This window comes from Pseudonaja textilis, chromosome 5 (genome assembly GCF_049901715.1).
Source record: "Pseudonaja textilis isolate UNSWEBS1 chromosome 5, rPseTex1.2, whole genome shotgun sequence".
Taxonomy (NCBI): domain Eukaryota; kingdom Metazoa; phylum Chordata; class Lepidosauria; order Squamata; family Elapidae; genus Pseudonaja; species Pseudonaja textilis.
The window spans coordinates 25,501,683-25,526,981 of NC_141994.1; the positions used below are offsets into that span (position 1 = coordinate 25,501,683).

The following is a 25,299-nucleotide window of genomic DNA, read 5'->3' on the forward strand; positions in this document are numbered from 1 at the left end:
CAAACTGCCAAACTGCAGGCAACCAGCAGTCAGCAGAAGTAGCCTGCAGTACCGCACTCTAACCACTACACCACCGAGGCTCATAATTCCTGTTTTCCCCATTCACTTTGCTTATCCAAAGGTCACAAAATGGGATCATGTGACCTGCAACAATCATAAATGGGAGTCAGTTTCCAAGCATCGGAATGCAAATCACATGATCGTGAGAATATTGTAATGGTTATAAGTGTGAAAAATGTTTATAAGTCACTTTTTCAGTGCCTTTATAACTTCAAATGGTCACCAAATGAATTGCTGTAAGTCAAGGATGACCTGTACCCATTATTTAGAAATTTTGTTTATAACCAAGTGACTTTTGATATTTAAACCCTCATGTTTCCACTTCATACATTTGGAGAAAGAGCCTGGAAAACCTTATCAGATTCTTCAGTTGAGGATCGAAAGCAATTCACCTCCGTGCCTCATCATCGGAAGGCATATTCTTCAAATGAAAATAGATATTTTGGATTTTTATTTTTAAAAAAGAACTGGATTCAGCTGTTTTGTTGAGCTATCGGACTGGACTGATGGGTGGCAAGATCTGGTGCAGTTCAGATATTTCCCAGCTGGTGGCAATGCTGCCTTTTCAACGAAAGTGAATAATATCTTTACCAGAAAGCAAAAGTCCAAATTATAGTAGGTAGCCCTTACCATACAACCACACAATGGAGAATTTTAATAACAAGTACTTACCCTCAAGACCAAAAGTTATCCCTGTAAAACAAATACAAAGATGGATATTCTTCCTTCCCTTTTCACTCATTCTATTTAATTCTGAAGAAAAGTTAAATAATTTAATCCCGTAATCATGGGGATGCTGCAACAGTCATAATTGCAACGTGAACCTTTGAAAAGGTCATTAATATCCATAGATTGTCTTGCTTTTTGTTTCCTTTATCTGCTTTTAATGCTCCAATGCACTTATGTGATACAGTATTAAAAATCTAAGCACATTTTATAAACACGTATTGAAATAACACCTTGTTCTAAAACGGAGAAGACAGAGCAATAGATGGCTTAGATGGTTAGATTGAATAGTATGTTAAAGGAATGAGTATTTCTAAATTAACATTCTGTGGAGATACTTTTAGTTTCTACAAATATTGCTCACTTCTTCATTCTGTACTTTTTTTTCTGATTTCAGTATAATTGCTGTGGATTAGGCTGTACTTTGTTGCTTCTTCTGGTTGAGGTACACATACACACAGAGAGACAGAGAGAGAGACAGAGACACAGAGAGAGACATAGACAGAGAGAAAGACATACACAGAGAGAGAGAGAAAGAGGCAGAGGCAGAGACAGACAGACAGACAGACAGAGACAGAGAGAAAAGAGAGACACAGAAGCACACACACACACACATAGAGAAATAGAAACAGAAAGAAACACAGAGACACAAAGATAGAGAGAGAGAAAGACAGATGGATGGACACACACACACACACACACAAAGATGGAGAGACAGAGAGAGACAGAGACAGACAGACACACACAGAGAGAGACAGAGACGCATGAGAGACAGAGAGAGAGACATAGGGAGAAAGACATACACACAGACACACAGAGACACACACACACACACAGAGGCAGAATCAGAGAGAAAGAGATGAGAGACACAGAGAGAGATATACACAGAGAGAAAGACATGCACAGAGAGAGAGAGAGAGAGAGAGGCAGAGACAGACGGACAGACAGAGACAGAGAAAAGAAAGACACAGAAGCACAGACACACACACACATAGAGAAATAGAGACAGAAAGCAACACAGAAACACAAAGAGAAAGAGAGAAAGACAGATGGGTGGACACACACACACACACACACACACACACACACAAAGATAGAGAGACAGAGAGAGACAGGCCCACAGAGAGAGAGACAGTACGGAGAAATACAGAGACACAGAGAGAAAGACAGAGAGACATGAGAGACACAGAGAGAGAGACATAGGGAGAAAGACATACACACAGAGACACACAGAGAGACACACACACACAGTGAGAGGGGCAGAGTCACAGAGGCAGACAAACAGACAGAGACAGAGACATGCACACACAGAGAAAGAGAGAAAGAGAGACAGAGAGAGACACACAGAAACACAGACACATACACACAGAGACAGAGAGACAGAGATATACACACACACACGCAGAGAACTAGAGACAGAAGCACAGAGACACACAGAGAGACAGAGAGAGACAGATACACACACACACACAGAGAGAGACACTAGAGAGAGAGGGAGAGAGAGACACACACAGAGAGACGGACAGACAGACACACACACACACTGAGAGACAGAGACAGAGACAGAGACAGAGACAGAGAGACAACTAGTGGTGGAAAGTTAACCATGTCAGTGGTTTCACATGGAACCCCATCCAGTCCAACCTAGCTTGAAAAACCTTGCTTGGTCTAGATGGCCAGGTTTTGGTTGAGACTAGGGGTCCCCAACCCCTATTCTGTGGAACCGCACCAGTCCACCACACGGCAGAAACTGGGCCACGGTTACAAGTGAAGCCCCATCCACAGGATGCAGGCAGCAGATGAAACCACAGCCCCTCCAGTCCACGGGGAAAAAAACCCTCCATGGAACCAGTCCCCGGTGGCCAAATGTTTGGGGCCTCTGGTCCAGATATCTAGATGTCCAAGAGATGTTTCAATGTCACTTGGTAACATTTGCTAAGATTCCAATAACTCTCTAATAGAAAAAAAAACCCTCTCTCTCTTTAGAGAGCAGCATATAGTTTTGTCTACTCAGGAATGTAGCTTAAGAGAAGAGAGACAGAAGGAACCTTGGAGGTCTTCTAGTCCAGCCCCATGCTCAAGCAGAAGAACCTATGCCATTTCAGATAAGTGACTGTCTAAACTCTTCTTTAAGACCTCCAGTGATGGAGCCCACACGATTTCCACTGTTCCACCGGTTAATTGTCCTCACTGTTAGGAAGTTTCTCCTTAGTTGTAAGTTGCTTCTCTCCTTGTTTAAGTTTCCATCCATGGCTTCTTGTCCTGCCCTCAGGTGCTTTGAAAAATAGCGTGACTTCCTCTTCTTTGAGGCAGCCCCTCAAATACTGGAATACTACTATCATGTCTCTCTAATTCTTCTTATCTTTAGACTAGCCAAACCCAAATCTTGCAGCCATTCTTCGTATGTTTTAGTTTCCAGGCCTTTGATCATCTTAGCTGCTCTTCTCTGAACTTTTTCCAAAGTCTCAACATCTTTTTTTGTACTATGGTGACCCAAATTGATTGCGGTATTCCAGGTATGGCCTTACTTGGGTTTTATAAAGTGGTATTAATAGGTCACATGATCTTGATTCTATGCCTCTGTTTATACAACCTAGGATCGTGTTAGCTTTTTTGGCTGCACACTGCTGGCTTATATTCAAGTGTCACATGCCAGTTTTTTGCATCTGGAATTGTAGGAGTCCAAACTCAACTGCATGTTTTGCGTATTGTTTTAAGCCCTGGTGTGGTCATTTGATTCCTGAGCCATGAACACATCTGCATGGCAGCATAAACTTTTAACCCCCAAGAATTGCTCTCTAGCAAACCGCATCTGTGAGTGTGTTAAGCCAACTAAACTAAGGGTGGAGGAATAGGAAGGGGAAAAAACAAACAAACGTCCAGCCACTGTGTTCACCACTACGCATCATTGGGGAAAAAAAAAAACTTTTCAAGAGAGTCTGAAACTACTTGACCTGGATTTATTTCAACCTAAAGATATTGCTTCAAAATTCCTAATAGAAGCATCACTCAAATGTGAGTGGCAGGGCTCCAACAAATCCACCCTCATTCAAATTAAAAGTCTCTAGCCGCATCTCAGAGAAAAGAAAATGGATTTATTAGAAGTGGCCATGTTGGCGTTGGTGCAGCCAATACTAAGTTACACCATACATTTCCCCCTTGACCCTGGTCTTCCCCCCACCCCTGGATGTACCTTCTCCCATGGAACACCATCCATCTCCAAGAGTTATCCATCATGTTCTCCAATAACCTTCTTACCCTCCGACAACTTTGGGCTGCCAGGGTGATTATCTAGGCATTTAAGGAATGGCTTGTTTTCCCTCCACTCCCTTTTTCTGGCAGCTAAAAAGACCAAAGGAGTATCTTTTTAGTTAACAGTGAGTCTTCTTGAGACTTCACTATGGCCAACTCTATCTTGCCTAATGTCTGAACAGGACAACTGGTTGAGTATGGAGAAGATGGAAGCCAAGCCATCATGAGATGTTTATGGGATAGAATATAATAGAATACAGTTGGAAGGGACCTTGGAGATCTCCTAATCCACCCTTCTGCCCAAGCAGGAGATACTATACCATTCCAGACAAGTGGCTTTCCAGTCTCTATTTAAAAAGCTCCAGTACCCTTAACTTTGGTAGGCAAGTGTTCTGTTGGTTAATTGTTCTCACTGTCAGGAAATTTCTCCTTAATTCCAGGTTGCTTCTCTCCTTGATTAGTTTCCATCCATTGCTTCTTGTCTTGTCTTCAGGTCCTTTGAAGAATTGGTTAACTCTCTCTTCTTTGGGGCAGACACTGATATACTGGAATAGTGCTATCACGTCACCCCTAGTCCTTCTCTTCACTAGACTAGCCATACCCAAATTCTGCAACCATTCTTTATATATTTTATTTTCCAGGCCCTTAATCATCTTAGTTGCTCTTCTCTGCACTTTTTCCAAAGTCTCAACATCTTTGTTTATAATGTGGTAACTAATACTGGATGCAGTATTCCAGGCATGGTCTTAGTAAAGTTTTATAAAATGGTACTAATACTCATGTGATTTTGATTCCGTGCCTCTGTTTATACAACCAAGGATTGTATTAGCTTTTTTGGCTGCCATCACACACTGTTGACTCACGTTTAAGTGATTGTCCACTAGGACTCCAAGGCCTCTCTTTTATCCAAAATTCTTGCATTGTGACTTGATGGATGTATTGCTGTCTAAGAGGAGAATATTGTTGCCTGCTGCTCATAGATCAATCTATTCGTATTTTTCTCCGTAGGCTTTGTTCTCCTCTAAGGACAACTCTGCAAATCATCTGGAAAGAAAAATGTGATTCTGCTGTGTTTTAACATCTGGAGTTTTCAGTTCATCTCTGCTTTCCACCAGGCTCAGAAAGCTCTGCTTAGAAAGATTCAGATAGCACTAACAGAAAGCAGCTCGGGGAATCTTCCTGTAGCAAATTATACAGAAAGAAAGAAAGAAAGAAAGAAAGAAAGAAAGAAAGGAAGGAAGGAAGGAAGGAAGGAAGGAAGGAAGGAAGGAAGGAAGGAAGGAAGGAAGGAAGGAAGGAAGGAAGGAAGGAAGGAAGGAAGATTGCAATAATAATAGCACTTAGACTTATATACTTACAGTGCTTTACAGGCCACTCTAAGTGGTTTACAAAGTCAGCATATTGCCCCCAACAATTTGGGTCCTCATTTTACACAGAAAGAAAGAAAGAAAGAAAGAAAGAAAGAAAGAAAGAAAGAAAGAAAGAAAGAAAGAAAGAAAGAAAGAAAGAAAGAAACTCATTGACAATCTGTCTAAAATAATGCATTAAAGAGAAAAAATGTCTTTTTTTCCCACCTTTTATAGCTTGCAAGCAGTATTTACTCTATTTTCCCTAAGGGGTGGTATGTTTAGACAGCTGAGTTACTTCTGCTTGTTTCTTCTACCACACCTTTCTGCAAAAGTGTAAAACTCAGTGCCCTCTTTTGAAATGTTCACATTGGATTATCAAGATCTACCCTGTGAAGCTCCCTCTCATATCATGTAAAAGTGAAATCTACCGTCAGTGTGTGAAGTAAGGGGTGCTTTTGAATTTTTATTTATTTATTTATTTATTTTGCCCTTTGCTACATGAATTAAGTTGACCGGGGGCTGAAGTCTGGGAAGCTGGAAGATTCAGCCGGCTTCTTGGTGCAACGGTCTATGAAGTTAGTAAATAAATACCATAAACTTTTATCTGTACTTGCCAAATTAAGAATAGGAAGGCTGAAGATAGCAGATGTGTTTCAAATACATGTGCTTGCTCTTCGAATAAGGAAGTTTCTCTCTCTTTGAATAAGCAGTTTCATCTAAATAGCAATAGCACTTAGACTTATATACCGCTTCACATTGCTTTACACCCCTCTCTTCTAAATGGTTTACTGAGTCAGCCTCTTGCCCCCAACAATTTGGCTCCTCATTTTACCCACCTCGAAAGGATGGAAGTCTGAGTCAATCTTGAGCCTGGTGAGATCGAACTGACAAATTGCACGCAGTCAGCAATCAGCAAAAATAGCCTGTAGTACTACTAACCACTGTGCCACCATGGCAACATCTAAAGCTGTTGAGCTGATTGGAATTCATCTTTATCTTGGGAATTTAAAGCAATGTTTGTTTAGGGCTGTTGTAATCATGTCAACATACTACATTATATCTGTTCAATTATTTTAAACTTCATATATTCTTTCTGTCCTCTTTCAATGTATGAATCTTGGATCTACTAATTTATATGTTTCTGGGTGTTCATCTAACAGGTAGGCTAGCTTGGTCACTCAACATTGAGACACTCATAAAATGGGCACAGCAGCACCTACATTTTCTGAGTCACATGAGAAAAGTACATCTCCCTTAATTCCCCTGTCCTCACCACTTTCTATAGAGGGATGATCCAGAGCATCCTAGTATATTGCATTCCTGTTTGGGTTGGAAGCATTATTGCTTTCGACAGGATGGCAGTAAAGAGAGTGGTGAGGATGGCAGAAAAGATTATTGGTAGTTCAATCCCTTCTATCCAAAAGCCGCGGTGGCACAGTGGTTAGAATGTAGTACTGCAGGCTACTTCTGCTGTCTGCCAGCTGCCTGCAGTTTGGCAGTTCAGTCCTCACTGTCTCAAGGTTGACTCAGCCTTTTTTCCTTCCAGGGTTGGTAAAATAAGGACCCAGATTGTTGGGGGTAATAGGCTTAGAGAGGGTTGTAAAGCACTTTGTTTAAATACAAACATTATGTCCATCTTTATTTCCAGTAATTAAACTCCTCTTCACCCTCCTTCTCCTCCAAGTATAATGTACACAGTGCAAGAGATGGGTGTCAATGTTATATGGATATGTTGTCAACAAGGATCAGATCTGCTAATCATAAGTAATGTTGTGTTTTTTGACCAAGTGGTGCTTGTGCTCACTTACTCACTCACTCTCACACACATATAAACACAAACACACAACACACCCTGACAATTCTTGGCATCAGTTTGAAATCTTACTCCTGACATGACTTGTACAATGTCCAAAAATTTTGCTGGCTGGTTTCAGAATTTGCTTTAGGAAACCCTGTTCTGCTCAATGTACATTTGCTTTCTCCACTCACTCACACTATCAGGCAGATTAATTCTTTTTGAAAGAATGAGTTGTGTTGCTGACAGGAAAATACAAACCAGCAAGGTGAATGGATTTTTTCCTGGATTAGCTTTTCAAGCTAACAACAATGCTGGCAATGAAATGAACCTGGAAGGGTGGAGAATTTATGCCATTGCTTTAAAAGGTGCAACTATTTTTTTTGGTGGGGGGGAAATTCATTGTTCTGTGTCCAATTGAAGTCAGCCCTCTGGCTGACTTCCAGCAGTAATAGAAAGTCCAGATTCCTTGGATCTAGCATTAGATTTGGAACATCAGTAGAATCAGGTGGCATTTGAATTAGTTCGAAGCACATTGGTGTTCTATAAGCCAGTCCAAAACTAAACTTCTCAGTATTTGTTTTTAAATCCTCACACAGATGGGAAATGTACATCCTAATAGGATAGAAAATGTTGGATAAAATATACCCTAATTCAAGTCCAAAGTGTTGGAAATGCCAACAAGTTGATTGGTACCTTTTATCATATGTGGTGGTTATGCCCCAAGACCAAGACATACAAGACCAAAATTAAAAATTGGCTACAGGAGATTACAGGCTATCTCTAAACTGAACTCAGACCAGAAATTTTCCTACTAGGAGTTATTAAAGATCAATACTCCCCAAAAATAAAATACTTAATATTACATATTTTAACAGCTGCCAGGATAGCTTTCACAAAAACATGAGAAAAGTCCCAACAGCCCCAGTGAGGATCTAGTCCAACAAAAAATAGTAGAAAGTGCTGAAATGAACATGCTCATATTAAAAATGAAAGAGAAAGAAGACTCCGAGTATTTTTCAATTTGGCATAAATGGTATGAATGGATAGCGAATAAAAATAAGAAACAAGATGTGAAGGTCAATACATAAGAGACTTTAAGAAAACAATTTGTAAATATGTAAAGTATATAAGAATATAAAATAGAATTAACTATTGATAAGGATATTAGTTATTGATAAATATATATTTAATGTATTAAGACTTATAAGACAATAGTACCTGTAGATGTCAAAATGCTGTTGAAACTATGATTATGATTTGAGTTGTAATGGTGGAAATATAATAAAAACCTATTTAAAAAAGGATAGGAAATGTGTAGGTGAAACACACACGTTAGTGTAGATATCAGCAAAAGTACCATTCTAACTTCATGGAATCATTAATTGGGGGCAATGGATTAGGAAAAGAATTCTTCAAAGGTTGGTGGACACTTCTTCATAGTTTTTCACCAAGCAAAGTTCAAATATAAAATAGATATCAATTATTTAGGAGGCATGGACATTATTGGAGGTTGTTAATCTTCATGAATGTAAGCAGGTCTAGGACCCAAAAAGTCCACAACAATAATAACTGGGCACATATTGATCCTCCTCCTTCAGGAATCTAATACCCATCTCTTTTATAATACACACTTTTTCCACCCCCCTCAAAATGGGTGGAAATCAGAGGTGGGTATTCACGCAGTTCTGACCAGTTCTGGAGAACTGGTAGCAGAAGTTTTGAGTAGTTCGGAAAACTGGCAAATCCCACATCTGACTGGCCCCGCCCCCATCTATTCTCTGCCTCCCATTGAGTCCCAGCTGATCTTCTTTTGTTGCCCTGTACAGGAGAAGGGAGCTGGAAAGTAGGTTAGTGGGGTGGGGAGAGAATGGCGATTTTGCAGTATCCTTCCCCTGCCATGCCCACTAAGCCATGCCCACAGAAAGAGTAGTAATTTTTTTTAATTCCACCAGGCTAATTCTGCCCACAGCCTGGAATTCAATCATGACCAGCTCAAGACTGATTCAGCCATCCAACATCCGTACAATGAGGTTCCAGATTGTTGGAGGCAATATGCTGATTCTTTAAACTGCTTAGAGAGGGCTTTAAAACACTGTGAAGTGGTATATTAGTCTATTGTTTTTACTATGTACTGGCTGAATGATTCTGTACCTGTTGCAATGCAAAATACATTCTAACATGTATTCCAACCTAGTCTTACAGTAAAAAACATCTAACATAGACGCATTAACTCATTCATCTGATGCTAAAAATGTAGAATCGTACCACCATTACTTCTCACAACTGTTTTAACTGTGTGGCAGAGGAACCAAATCGGATCATGTGCTGTTAGTGAGTTAGATCGCACCATCCAAAGATGGACTGGAACCCCTATAACATATAATAATGTGGGTTAGTATAGACACCGAGATCTAAACAAATGGGAAGGCCTTCCCCTTGAGGAATGTTGCCTTTTGATGAAATCCAAGGCCCAAATAATGTGTTATTTGTTAATGCAGTGCCTCAAACATAATGTGGCTTGTTTAGTTTTGGGTAAGTGAGTTGTGAGAACCCAGCTGTTGCCATTTGTTAAACATGGTTTCTGGCAAAATCCAATGTCTGAGATCAATCTACGTGAGCATCTTGAGTCCTTCATGTCCTTCACTGTTGAATCTTTTTGATGGTCAAGCCCAAAGGCTGGCATTGGTCCATTTCTTAAGGGCAACAGCTGCATGGTGGGACTCATTAAACCTTACCCACACCATTTCCAAGGCTGAGCAGCTGCTAATATGGGAGCTAATTATGGGTGGGGAACAGATGGTAGTCTGTGAGAAACCTTTAAGATTAGCGGTGGTCTCTTGGTCCAAAATGGGTGGGAGAAACTGGCAAGAGGCTTACAAATGGCATGCATCTGAAGAGAAATCAAGTAGGACAAATCTGATTGTCCACTGAATCAATGTCATGTGGAAAAAAATCAAGTCTTCTTTCTTTGTTAATCTTGGTTTCTCACAGCTCTTGGTTTCTGTGCTAATCCACTAATTCCCATAACACTTATTTACTAAGACTGTAGTACTATTATTCCTCTCATCCTTCCTAGTACCTATCTCTTTCCACAGATGACTTCAACAGCGTTGCTTGAATCTTTACAATTTATATTGTTTTATTTGTTTCCTAGTATGATTTGATTGCTTATTAGTAACCTATGATTATCACTAAGTGTTGTATCTTATGATTCTTGATGAATGTATTTTTTTCCTTTATGTACACCGAGAGCTTATGCACCAAAGACAAATTCCTTGTGTGTCCAATCACACTTGCTCAATAAAGAATTCTATTCTATTCTATTCTATTCTATTCTATTCTATTCTATTCTATTCTATTCTATTCTATTCTATTCTATTCTATTCTATTCCTATAGAAGGGGGGAAATACAGCAGTGATTGTGAGGTAATTCTGGTATAACTTTAATATTAACTCTCAATAAAAGAGCTAGTAGACCCAGATTGTTAGTTTTCCAGGCACCTACTAAGAATATTTGTAAATACAGTCTTGTGTAGACCATCTTTCCAGCTATCTGGAACTCCAGTTCCTGTTATCAAACTCACTGCTTTGCACCATTCTGATGGGGAAACCTTTGTCCATGACCCAAATATTTGTTTGGTTTACATAAGTTTGAAACGTGGAAGCCAGCTTTGTGAAGTAATGTGGTACTTTCTGAGTAGGCAAATGTAAGTGCTGATATGTAGTATCTTATAGATTCCATATGATCTTCAGAACATCTTTGATATTACCTGTGGATATCTTCTATTATATAAAAGTCACTTCACTGAAAATGTATTAATTAATAGACCATTTTACTCATTTGTCATATATTATCCATCCATCCTTCCATCTTTATATATCCATCCATCTTTCTCTCTTTCTCTCTCACCCCCTCCATCTCCCTCCCTCCCTCCCTCCCTCATCCATCTATCCATCCATCCATCCATCCATCCATCCATCCATCCATCATCTATCTATCTTGCATCCTTGCATTTTTATTCCATCCATCTATTCTTGTATTATCTGTATCTATCTACCTATCTATCCATCCAAACTTCTATCTCCCTTCCTTCCTTCCTTCCTTCATCTATTCTTCCAGCTATCTTTTCTTGAAATATCTCTATCTAATCTCTATCTATCTATCTATCTATCTATCTATCTATCTATCTATCTATCTATCTATCTATCTATCTATCTTGTATCCTTGCATTTTTATTCAAACCATCCATTCTTATATTATATGTATCTATCTGACTAGCTATCCATCCAATCTTCTATTATCCACCCTTCCTTCCTTCCAATATCTATTCTTCCAGCTATCTATTATTGTATTATCTCTATCTAATCTATCCATCCATCCATCCATCTATCTTGTAGTCATCTGAGCAGAGATAATTACCTATGACACAAGATATTGTGTCTATCATTTGATAAGATTCACACTTGCTGAATGAGAAAAAATACTTCAGTGTTAGGATTTTTAGCACTAAAGTAACAGTAATAAAATGTCCTAAAACTTTTCCATTCAAGGTAAAATCTCTCTGTCTTTTCCTATTTGAGAATGCTTTCAGGATATGGTCAAAAAAAGTCCAGATGCAGGCTGTGCATATGACCAAAACTGTGTGATGCACATTAAAAAAAGGAGGGAAGAATTTTGATTGCTCTTTTTGAACACACCTTGCGAACACCCTGTTCCCACTGAACACTCTCACTATTTTATTGAGTATACTTACTACTACTTCTTTTTCTTTTATAAATACTTGGGGCCAAATGCCACAATTCAGAGTAAGTCACAATGGCAGAGTTGTTTCTTCTGAGACAACAGAACACTTCAGATGGGGTGGTAAGGATGGTAGGAGAATGCCCAGTTTAAAATTAGATCCTTGGAATATTTGAACTAATTCCATCTGTTTTTCCCTTACAAATAAAAAAAACAAAAAACAAGGGGGAATGATATAGAAGAATTGGAACAATTTCCCCTCCCTAATTTACAGTAGCAGTTACAGCTGGAACTGAGACTCACGCTTCTTCTTGTGTACTTTGTCCTTCCATTTAAAAGCAATCATACAAAAGGTACATTATGTTATTGTGATGTGGTTTCTGCTTCAAACACAAAAGGAACATATTGGCATTCTATTCTAAAGAAGCGCCTACATTTTCAAGCTTTCCCGTTCCTTTTGCAAAAGAGGGATTGCTTTCTCAGTGTTGACAAGCTCAGAAGGGTATACACAGAGATTAAAGGAATGTGCCTTGTATTGACTTTCCTTGGGCGTAGGCAAGTTGTCACTTTCTCCCCTGTTGCCTTTGTAAATAAATAATCAGGCATGGTTAATGCCCGCTGAAGCTGAGCTTTGTTTGGTACATGTCGCTGCTTGGCCTGTTTCCCAGAAGGTATTGTTGGAAGAAATATCCTTCTGGGTTCAGTTCCAAGTGGGGAAGAAAGACACTGGAAACATGGAGGCTGTTTGGAAAGATGGCTTAATGGTGGACAGGATCACATGCCTTGGGTGAAGAAAAAAAAAGGGAAGAAATGCTGAGAATCTCTGAGTTTTATGCCCTCTGTTGGGATTTGAATTTGAGCTTGTGTTCTGATTGGTTGTCAGACTCCCATGGGGCTACGCAGGGGCAACTCTGTAGGCTGTCCTGAGTCCCAGGCTTGGTTGAGCCTTGCTGGATGATGATGTAATGAAAGGGCTTCAGGCAATTCCTATTATGGTTCTGCCTGAAGGAGGTAGATCTTCGTTATGTAAAATAGACAGGCGTGGAGTTTAATGGCCCGTTGACAAAGGTGTGGGAGCTGAACTTTTGCCTTTCTGAGTTTCTACTTCTGTTTTAGGGGAAATATTCTGCCTTTTTAGTATATCCTAAAATATTTCATTATTCTAGGAGAGGGGTGGGTTATAACTTCCAACAGTGTCAACAAAAAAATCAAGAGAGCAAACTGCCAAAAAAGACCCTGCTTCTCTTTGATCTTGGCTCCATCTTGGCTCCTTGGCCTTCTCTTTCCTCATCCTGGCTTCTTCAAATAATACTGGTTTAATTTTTTGTAACGCTGAATTGCTGGCAATTGTAGCCATTGGACCCATGAGCTACCAAGGGGCAGGGTAAGAATTAGGTGAATGAAGGATCTTTACAGATCCCTTACTGTGTCCTTTTCTCACCTGATCAACAAAGATGATCAGGGGACTGGAGGCTAAAATGGATGAAGAAAGGTTGCGGGAATTGGGTATGATCTAGTCTAATGAAATGAAGGACTGGGGGTGACAGGATAGCAGTCTTCCAATATTTGTGGAGCTGCCACAAAGAAGAAAGGGACAACCTATTTGTCATGCCCTTGTTAGAGTCAGACTCTGAGGGAGAGGAGGAACAGCTGACAGGGAGTGGAAGTTTGGCTCCAAAGGTTGTAGAGGAGGCCGGGGAAGGGCAGAAATACTAATGCTCTGATGGTCATTTCAAAAAATCCTTTGTTAGTGAGAACCTAGAAGCCAAGAGGAACATACATGCCAAATTTCAAGTTTGTAGGCTTTACGGTGCTAGAGATTTTATGTTGATGTGTGAGGGGTAGTTCACTTTTATATATATAGATCTAGAATTCTAAAACAGATGCATGACATCTTTTCTATATACATAGAAAAAAGCAAGTCACCCATTTATTCAGAGAAATAAACTGGCATTGCTTAGATAGAAATGACTGTAGATAAAATGAACCCAGATCACTTGGAATCTGGACAGGATAGAGAATTATGATCTGCAATGGGGGCATTTTTACAATAAGTCAATATATGTAAAATATGGACGAATGCATCAGGGTTTCCATTACAGACATACTCATTGTTTGAATTGGATCAAATACGGTTGTTGGAAGGGTATTCAAGCTTGCCAGGGTGGAATCTTTTCTGCTTTTGGGAATTGTTATTTGGCTGAAATTCCTAGCTGGCTTTAAAAAACAACAACAGGTGAGCAGTTTCCAAGTACATCTATTGGGCTATGATAGCCAAGTCTGATAAATATCTGTATGTTATCATTCATTGATAGCTTTGTAAATTCTACATTTGGCATCCAATGCAATAGTTACTGTGAACATTGTTTGTTTGTTTGTTTGTTTATTTATTTATTTGTTTGATTTGTCAATTGCTTACAAAATAATAGGTATAAATATAAACATGAGTAAGAATAGAGAAAATAGGTACAATTAAATGGGGACAATAGGACAGGGACGGGAGGCATAATGGTGCACTGATGCACACCCCTTACAGACCTCTTAGGAAGGAGGTGAGGTCAATAGTGAATAGTTTGAGGTTAAAGGAGTGAGGGTTAGTTAGAGGATGTAACAACAGAGTCAGGTAATGCATTCCAGGCATTGACCACCCTGTTGCTGAAGTCATACTTTCTGCAATCAAGTTTGGAGCGGTTTACATTGAGTTTGTATCTATTGTGTGCTCTTGTATTGTTGCGATTGAAGCTGAAGTAGTTGTTGACTGGTAGAACATTGTAGAAGATAATTTTGTCTACTATGCTTAAGTCCAACCATAGGCAGTGTAGTTCAAGGTTGTCCAAGCCCAAAATCTCAAGCCTGGTGATGTAGGGTATTCTGTTGCGAGCAGAGGAGTGTAGTACTCTTCTTGTGAAATACTTCTGGACTCGCTCAATTGTATTAATGTCCGATATACAGTGTGGATTCCAGACAGATGAGCTGTATTCAAGTGTTGGTCTAGCAAAGGTTTTGTATGCCCTAGTTAGCAATTCAATATTTCCAGAGGAGAAGCTTTGTAAGATTAGATTTTCATCTCTTAATGCCTTTTTGGCAATGCTGTTACAGTGAGCTTCTTTACTCTCTTTACTATTCTTTACTCGCCTGCGTTGGATATTCTGGAATTGAATGATCCATCATCTCTGTTTATGCTCAAGGAGCACATCTTCAAAGAAGGCCCTTTGCTAAAACAAAACCTCCAACAGGAATTTTGCTTTTGATACCTCTCTCTCTCTCTCTCTCTCTCTCTCTCTCTCTCTCTCTCTCTCTCTCTCTGGGTTGGCTCTGGATTGTCTTCTGGTTGATAGACAAGTCTGGCAATCAAAGCACATTTGAAGAGGGAGCGCCACTTCTGATTCTCTAAATTGTAATGTGCTTCAGCAGGCTTCATTCCAGGGATGTGCTGATATCAATCACTCAGTGAAATACAATGAATTGCCCACCTGTTTGAACTGCATATTCAATCAGACTAGGTAAGGATGCTATCTTCCTCTCTTCTTTAAATTTCGTAGAAACATAGAATAGAATATCATTTCAGACAGGTAACTGTCCAGTCTCTTCTTAAAAGCCTCCAGTGATGGAACAGCCACAACTTCTGAAAGCAAACTGTTCCATTGGTTAATTGTTTTCAATGCTAGGAAAATTTTCCTTAGTTCTAAGTTGGATCTCTTTTTGATGAGTTTCCACCCATTGTTTCTTGTTCTGCCTTCTGGTGCTTTGGAGAATAGTTTGACTTCCTCTTTTTTGTGGCAGCCCCTCAAATATTGGAAGACTGCTATCATGTCACCCCTAGTCCTTCTTTTCACTAGACTAGACATACCCAATTCCTGCAACCGTTCATTGTATGTTTTGGTCTCCAGGCCCCTAATCCTCTTTGCTGCTATTCTCTGCACTTTTTCCAAAGTCTTGCCATCTTTTGTATCTTAGGTAAGTCTGACTATTATTTATCCCATAGATCTTGATCTGGCTGAGAATTCCCTTTGGAATTTGATGGATTTTACACAGAACACAGATGGCGTATGAAGAGGCCAAAGAGTTTGGCTCTACAATTTCTTCCCCTTTTTAAATATTTATCATCCTTCAAGACAATGTTTCATGAAAGGAGGTTCTGTTTTCTGCAGTATGTGTTTCAGATTGCTATTTTAGCTTGACTTACATGCCATTCTTCTGGACTGGGATGGGGCTGGGTTTATTCTAAGTAATTGAAGATGAAAAATGTTTGCATCTTTATGTCTATGGAGATTCTCAGTCATGGTTGTCCCAAGGGTGTTTTTTTTTTCAAAAGACAACCAGACTTGTTTTGTCCTTGAAGTCGTTTCACTTTTCATCCAGGAAGCTTCTTCAGAACTGCCACAAACAGCCACAGGTCAACTTATTTTCCAAAGCCCCTGAAGGCAGGACTAGAAGCAATGGATGGAAACTAAGCAAGGAGAGAAGCAACCTGGAATTAAGGAGAAACTTCCTAATAGGAAGAATTATTAACCAGTGGAACAGAAGTTGCCTTTAGAAGTTGTAGGTGCTTCATCACTGGAGATTTTTAAGAAGGGACTGGACAGCCATTTGTCTGGTATAGGACCTCCTTTTTGAGCAGACGGCTAGACTAGAAGACCTCCAAGGTCCCTTCTAGCTCTATTCTGATTGAAGAAGCTTCATGGATGAGAAGCAAAATGTCTTCATGGAAAAACAGAGTCCAGTTTCCTTTTGAAAAATCACCCTTGGGTTCACATCTTTACAGATTGACTGCAGTAGATAACGCATACAAAATTATCCAATCAACCGAAATGAAAAAATGGTTTCAATACTCTTTATTATTTTTTTTCAGGCAAATAATAGTTTGGGGTATCCAATTAAATACTACTGTGTTGTTATTTTATTTTTAATTCAAAATCTACCACATATTCACCTTCATGGCTTCATCATGCTATATCCTTACACATTCATATCTGGCATAAGAGAGATGATTAAACAAAAAAAGATGAAATACATGTATCTACAGGACTGACAATCCCAAATAAAGCATTGTTGACGAAAAATTAATCCAACTTTACAAATGACAAACACGGTCACAAAATAGATTTAGTACACACGGATGGAAAAATAGAGAGAGTTGACCTTCTTTACATTTGTCAAATGCAGGTCTAAAAGATGTTTCTTCCTATTTTTTTTTTAAAGAATTATGTACATTATTCGGTATCCTCAAAATAGGAAGATATTAAATACAAACCAACCCAACAACTGATATTATAAACATAAATCTTTGGGGTATCAAGATGAGGATGGTTTTTAAATGGGCAGAATTTTTAACAAATTCTGGGTTTTGACAAAATGAGGTTCTCCAGATGTTGCTCATCATTCTAATTGGAGAATCTGCTGGTTGGAGTTAATGGAGCTGAAGACCAATATATATGGAGAACATCACACCTAGAAACCTGGGCTGATGTATGAAGGCTATGGAAGGATTTCCCAATGAACTTAGAGGTTGGATCCAAATTCAAGAATACTTGTCTAGTCCATCTTCTATAAATCACTCTCATCATTTCCAATTTCAGAATTTCAGAAGTTTTTTTTAAATAAAACAATTCCAGCTTTCATTTTTAAATATTAAAGTCTGACATCAGTGCATTTCTTTCTCTTAATGTTTAACTGGGGAAGTGGTCAGATTCTAGTCATAGAGATATTTTCCCCTCCGAACTGTGGGTACCCACTCTTAGAAAACTCGACACTGAGGCTGGGATTGATACATTTTTGTGATTTAGAGAAAGGTGAGTGAACAGAAAGTGATAGATGATGATAACTAGATATATGATAGCTAGCTAGATGATACAGTGGATAATAGATAGATAAAAGATAGTAGATGGTAGATAGATAGCTATCTAGATAGCTATATAGCTATATAGATGGTAGATAGATAGATAGATGATAGATAGATAGATAGATAGATAGATAGATAGATAGAAGACAGTAGATATATAGATAATAGATACATGGTAGCTAGATAGTAGCTAGATGGAAGATAGGTAGATATAGATAGAAGACAGACAAACACACAGACACACGATAGATGATAGATAATATATAGATAAATAATAATAGATGATAGATTAGATAGATTAGATAGATAGATAGACAGGAGAGAGAGAGAGAGAGAGAGAGAATGAATGACAGAGCTGAAATTGCCATGCTCAGAAATAATTTATAGGAGAAGATCAAATAAGAACCCAAGAGGTAGCTTTAGTCTATGAAGACTAGATTAGTATTATAATTTCTTAATGGTGGTCCCATAATACCATAGAAGCCCCATTTGGACAGCTATTCTATAACCTTCCTTGCCAATGCCAATTTGAAATTAGTCAAAAGTAGCCACAAGGCATGTTGGATTTGAGTTCTTGCATCCCAATGACTGTTGAAGAATTCCATGGAGTTGAAAGCCAGAACATCTGGGGAAGGCTGTTCTAATTTCATGACTGGACGAAACATAATTCATTCTCTCTTTCTCTCATTATACCTAATTATTGGCTTCTTTACTTGTACCTGCTTTGGAGAAAGAATTTATGGTATATGGAAAGCAATTTTCTGTTAAGTAACTGTGAAAGCTAGCTCTGGCAAGATCAGAAAGAAACAGCTTGATACCAGACTGATATATTATACTAACAAGAGACAGGTGGTGAATGCTTCTTCCCAACCAAATGCAGAACGTGTTAAGTTTGTTAAACCATCCAGAGCAAGAGGCCACCAAGAATTAATCTTGAGTTGGGTTTTAGTAGAGCTTACAGTTGCTGGAATTTCCTCCCCCACCTCAAACATCTCCCCTAGATTTTGTAATAAACACCCTTATCAGGATCTTTAATCCATTTCCAGCATGACTTCCAATTGTAGGATCAGTCAAGAAGAGCTGGAGGACAGCAATTATGGATTCCAGTTGGTGATCAATCTTCTTTTTTTGAAGGTCAGACTTGAATAAAATTTACCAGGAGTACCTTTGAAGAGGGGCAACTGCTGTGCCTTGAAATTAAATACGTCGTGCTACGATGCAGTCCGCTCTCCCTACAGATTTTGCTTACAGAAATATCTCTACACTGGGCTGAGTGTTGAGCAATTGTGTGGACACTTCATTAAACATCACTGGAGAAGCACGACAGAAAACAGATGAAGAGTTGGCAGCTTTATTCATTTCTTTAGGACCAGGGGAAGGGTTAGAAGAGTAGAAACACTGCCTCCCATAACTAGAAGTCATTGCAAGAAAGATTTAAAAATGGAGGCAAAGTTGACTTATGCTTACACAGGCTGGTTTTACTCGAGCAGAGGTTGAAAACACTGTGAATGTTAGGAGAAATGAGGTGGGGTGTTTTAAGGAAGAGTCACACAAGCGTTCATCTTGAAGTATGCTTGTGAATGCAAATTGCAAAATTTGTGATGCAGTACATATGAGAACTGGGAGTTATTTGTGTGGGAAGTGGAACATCTGTCCTGGAGAAAGCATACACTGACCCAGGGTGGGATCAACCACAGATTGGCTAGCTGCTTCTCAGTTTACATGAAACGTTCTTGAAAAAGCCACATGGCTTAGGTACAATTCACACATGACCAAAGGGATATCAGAGGCTGCTTGGCATAGCTGCTTCTTGAGTCAGCCTCAGGGGGAGAAAACTGGTTGATTCTGAACTTTTCAGGCCAGAGTAGAGACAAGGAATCAAGTGGCTTAATTTAATTATTATTATTATTTGCATTCCTGTTTGACTCACGCTTCTCCAGTGAATATTCTGCCTTATGTGGCCAGCATCATTATTTGTACTCCTTTGAATCCTACAATGCAATTCTCCTATTAAAAAGTCAAAAACCCATGAATAAGGAATGTTTGTACACATAAATTAGGTTAAAAAAAAAGCTGATCAAAGGCATGTATTCTTAGAAATAGCCCTATTGTTGAGTGGTCTTCAAAAGAAGTCACAAGCTGAATTGAATTAAACTGAACATGAGCTAAATCAGAACATGATAAGAGTTGAAAAGTACAGAGTTTTCGTTGCTACCAACACTGGAGGGAACTGGTGATAGACGTCCCAATTGTGCTTCAATGTGTTTTTCCCCTTGAACTTCACTCTTCCCATGGAGCATGGAAAATTGGATAATCTGCTTGGGATCTACCATGATGTTCCCAAACAAGCAAAAGATTCCAAAACTAATTGAGATAAATGCCCTTTCTCACCTACCTTCTCAGTGCAAAAAGTAGAAAACAAAGTGAAGGGAGAAGACTTCACTGTTGGTACCACTGAAGATACAGGTCTATGTTTTATTCACGCTTTATGAACATATGTCATGAATGGATTATATGAGTACACAGGATGTCGATACGATGGCATGCAGCCATCTGTATTTGTTTGGATATGTATCTGTACTGTACTGATAGATTTCCCACCATTATGTAGGCTACACTGTATATCTCATGAGGGTTGCAAGTGGGACTTTCATTAACTTTTTTTAAGGTTCAGTTTAGGACATTTCCAAATTCCTAATTAGATCCAATTACTACTGTAAATCTATCAACATATAATTGTTGATATAATGATATAATGTCTATGTCTTGTGGGTTCTGGGTGTACTGTGGTATTTACAGGTGAGATGTTTCATAAAATAAATGATTGTAACTTCCAGAAAATATTTATCCTCATCCTATTTTTCTACTTCACTTGATCCCCAGATTTAATACAGGGAGGCCTCGACTTATGACCGCAAAGGAAGCCCACTACTGATGCTGTTAAATGAGACGTTTGTTCAGTGAGCTTTGCCCCCTTTTACGGCTTTTCTTGCTGCCATTGTTAAGTGAATCACTGCAGTGCATAATTTAGCAACCCGGTTGTTAAGTGAATCGGGCTTCCCCGTTGATTTGCTTGTCAGAAGATCACAAAAGGGGATATGGGTCAGTTGCCAAGTATCTGAATTTTGATCAGATGGCTACAAGAAAGCTGCAAAGGTCATAACAGTGAAAAACCGCCATAAGCCACTTTTTTCAGTGCTGTTGTAACTTTGAACGGTCACTAAATAAATTGTTGTAAGTTGAGGGCTACCTGTAGTTTTGGACTAGGTGTAGGCATCATTTTTTAATTTCCATTTTATACAAATATGCAATGGAAATGGAATTAATTTTGATCTCCGCTAACCAAACACGGTAAATGCCTGAACAATGGTGAGATTAGCCTTCCCCAATCTGAGGCTCCTTTAATTGTGATGTACTCCCAACCCCATAATTCCTAATCAGCCTGATCCTTTCTGGGACATTAATATGGGAAATTGACTTTGGAATCCGTGCTCCTTCGTCAACGCAACGTACCGTAAACAGAGAATCACACATAGACACACACACAACCGTATATGTAGATGGAGACCACTCCAAGTCACTCTTTGTCCTAACCCACTCTTCCCTTCCAACCTTCCATGATTCCAAGCTGGACGTTCAAGGGCTTCGTCCTTTAGAAACAACAAAGATGGCCATGAAACATGGCACAACACCCCTCTCTCTGAAGGCTTATAGATCAAAGAGGGATCAACAGGTGACTTCACGATGGACATCTCTTTGGACTTGGTCTTTAAGTTGTCTGATTCCAGCTTAGAGAGTTTGGAGTGTCCTGAACTTTTGCTGCGTGGGCTTGGTCGCTGTTTCCCTCAAATCTCAGCAGGGAAAAAAAACCACCTGATGAAAAAAAATGAATTCCTTGTGGGAGTGTACAAGATGGCCGTGGTGATGAAGAAGAAGTTTGTGGACAGAGCTGGGCCCTTTAGGATCCGGGCCACTGGTTCCTACGGTTCCTGCTTTTCCGGCTGTTGAGAAGAGCCTTTAATTTGCCATAGTCCCCTCTCATCTTGGAGGAACCATCCGCCTGTTGGCCCAATTGCCGCGTGTCTTTGCAATATTGATTGATCATCTGGAGTTCAGAGTGGCTGAAAGTTCCAGCCAGGTCCTTGGGGTGGAACTGCAAAGCGTGGAGCGAACTGGCCCAAGTCCACGGAGACCACTTGTCCATCATGAAGGCCACGGTGTCTGAATCCAAAACCTTGAAGCTCACCTTGGCTATGGTTTGCTTGAAGCCATTTTCCGTGGCAATACAGTGGTACGTCCCACAGTCGGCTTCCTGCACCGAACGGATTAGAAGCCCTTGTTGAGTGGCTAGGATTCTTTCACTGAGTTTCACCTAGGGACCGTCCAAAATATAAGTTTAAAAAGTTTAAGAGACTTTTAATGTTAATGTTTTTTTTAATTCATACGTCATTTGGTTAATATATCTTATTACTAGCTGGATAGCCGTGCTTTGCTACGAAACTATGTGGTTGGGCTTAGTTTTGGGGGAGGAAAACAAGGGTGGAAAATTCTGCCTCTGCCTACCAGCATCCATTGGTATTCATCTGGCTAGCATCCTGTCAGTGTGTGAGAGAGAGTTGAGGGCTGTTTAGAAACTGAAACAGTATTTGCTGTATGAGCAAGGAGACAGTAAGGAGCCTGGGAGTGGCTTAGCTCAACTATTCTGTACTAAAGCTGCTTGGTGCTGTGAAACTGAAACTCCTCTCCTCTGCTTGTGTTTTGCATTTGGAAGATATTTCTTTTTTTCAGGTGGGGAGGGGGAGTAGAACTCTTTAGAATCAAAGAGTGTTAATAATAATATAAGAAATACTAATGCTCTGATGGTGATTTCAAAAAATCCTTTCTTAGCGAGCACCTAGAAGCCAAGAGGAAGATACATGCCCAATTTCAAGTTTGTAGGCTTTACAGTTCCTGCACTGATGGCCCTTCTCTGATACAGTTTGAAAAAGTATTTAATTTGTCATTCAACTGTTACCATAAATTATTAGCCTAAGATACAAACAAACAAAAGAACTTTAAATTAATGAAAGCAGTGCTCCCTTTCACATGTGTGATCTGGATGTTATTCAGATGCTGATAATCAGTAGTATAAAAGTATATCTTTGCTTACATAGAAACAATTTTTTTTTTAAAAAATGATTCGTTCTGTTTCACTACATGAACTTTTCCCTCAGACTCAGCCTGGTCATCTCCTACAGACACTGTCCATAAAGAAATGGCTGGATTATGACCGATCCTTCATTCCATTGGATTATATTCTTATTTCACTCATACACTTTGAAGCAGTTAGGAATTTTAATTTTGGTATCACAATTGTGAGCATTCTAGGTGAGTTAAGGAACACTCTGTTCAGAAGTGGGCTGCTGCCAGTTCGCACCGGTTCGAATGAACCGATAGTTAGGATTCTGTGCAGTTCAGCGAACCAGCAAATCCCACCACTGGCTGGCCCCGTGCCTGCTTGTTTTTTGGCCTGTTTTCTGGGCAGTTTTCTGGGCTGTTTGGGGCCATTTGGGGTTTTTTTTTGGCCCAAAAGATGGCCTGAAAAAAGCCCCAAAATGACCTGAAAACAAGCTGAACAATGGGTGGGGTTGGGGCCATCCAGTGGTGGGATTATCCTCAACCGGCTGAATCCTACCTCTGCCTTTGAGGTGAGTGGCTGGGAGGTGGGGTTGTGTGTGATGAGTGACGTCATTCACCCAGTCACATGATCACGCCTTGTCAGGTTTCCAAGTGATGAAATCCATTTAAAAAGAAAAGAACAAAGTCCATCTTCCAAGACAATTTCTTTTATTTAGGAAAGCATCAAATTGGCAAAGTCCGTGGTAATTCCGGATCTGACATAACCCAGAATTACCCTACAATATTAGAAGTTAGAAACAACTGCCAAAAGTCACATTCTCCAATAGAAGTAATTCAACATTGCTTGATGTCATAAATCTCCATCTCAAGGGGCCTGAGCATGGACAGCTCATTTTCCCACGGGAAGAAGAATCACCTAGCCTAAACAAGTCTCTCTATCTCCACTCCTTTCCTCTTAGGAACCTGAAACCCTTCCCCCATAACTGCCAGAGAAAGTAAGAAAAATAATATATACTAAGCCTAACTAAAATGGCTACAAATATGTCAATTTCAGGCTTGACAGCCTACCTAGCTGGAAGAGCACTTGTTAAGTTATTCCAATCCCACTGCTAGCTCTGTTATATTACGTACCTTCTAAAAATAACAATAGCTTTATGATCTGTTGACCCAGTCCTGGTGATAATACATTGCCTCTCCTTGCTTTTCAATAAGATCACTCACCTCTTTCCTTCGATCATTGTCCTTTTGGAAAAGCCATTTAATAGAAGCTTGGGGAGATTTAGGTGTACACTCAAGGAAAGTGGTGTTGTTCTTGACTCCATACTGAATGACTTCAGCGGCGTTTCGATAAGCTGGAAGGTAAACCAACATCACGAACACTTTGAGAGCCACAGTTGGGCCACTGATGTTTGGTACAATAGATGCCACCCCATAAGATTGGAATAGCACTTGGTCGTAATAAAAATGAAGAAAATTTTAACTCACCAGTTAGAAAAAGTTGTATTACTTGGGGCAGGGCATACTCTATGATGCTACATTTAACTATCCAAGATGCACTTAGAGTTATCTGATAGTACTGTAATCATAAGAATATACCCAGATGGTGACGTTTGTGCCATGAATAGATAATGGAGGAGGAGGAGGAGGAGGAGGAAGAGGATAAAGAAAGATCTCTACAAGGTTCCTTACAACTCTGTTATTCTGTTCTGTTCTGTTCTGTTCTGTTCTGTTCTGTTCTGTTCTGTTCCGTTCTATCCTATCCTATTCTATTCTATTCTTTTCTTTTCTTTTCTATTCTATTCATTATTTTAGATTCCAAAGTCTTGGAATGCCAATATTATGACTGCCTCCATTTTTTTCAGCAATGTAATGATTTTCACTCCCTCCCTTTTCAATAATAGCAGTGTTTGGTGCATTGTGTCAATGTCTACTTTTAAGCCCACCAAGATTGTGATCTTTTGCCTTTTCTAAGATTTTTCCAAGTGTGTAATCTTTCAGGGTGTGGATTTTACAAGGTTCTAATGAACAGGAAAGTCTTTTTTTTTAAAAAAAAAATATCAGGATAATAGAGTTGGATGGAAGCTTGGAGGTCTTCTAATTGAATCCCTTGCTCAAGTAGGAAACCCCATGCTATTTCAGACAAAGATTGGTTGTCCAATCTCTTCTTGAAAACCTCCAGTGATGGAGCACCCACAACTTCTAAAGGCAAGTTGTTCCACTGATTAATTGTTCTCACTGACAGGAAGTGTCTCCTTAATTCTAGTCTGCTTTACTCCTTGTTTAAATTTCCACCCATTGTTTCGTCTTTTGTCTTCTGGTGCTTTGGAGAATAGCTTGACTCCCTCTTCTTTGAGGCAGCCTCTGAGATATTGGAAGACTGGTGTCATGTCATTCCTGGTCATTCTTTTCATTA

At 39.5% G+C, this 25,299-nt stretch overlaps 1 protein-coding gene across 1 annotated transcript in view; it reads right to left on the bottom strand.

The window, feature by feature from the left end:
* Positions 1 to 19,105: 19,105 nt before the first annotated feature.
* SEMA3C (semaphorin 3C) overlaps positions 19,106 to 25,299 on the bottom strand; it is a 148,283-nt gene continuing 142,089 nt past the window's right edge. The window contains exons 17-18 of the mRNA XM_087934377.1: positions 24,108 to 24,238; positions 19,106 to 22,140 (exon numbers count right to left, since the gene is read on the bottom strand). Coding sequence (XP_087790503.1) covers positions 21,727 to 22,140; positions 24,108 to 24,238 — 545 coding nt within the window. The 3' untranslated portion in view covers positions 19,106 to 21,726. The remainder of the gene's footprint in view (positions 22,141 to 24,107; positions 24,239 to 25,299) is intronic.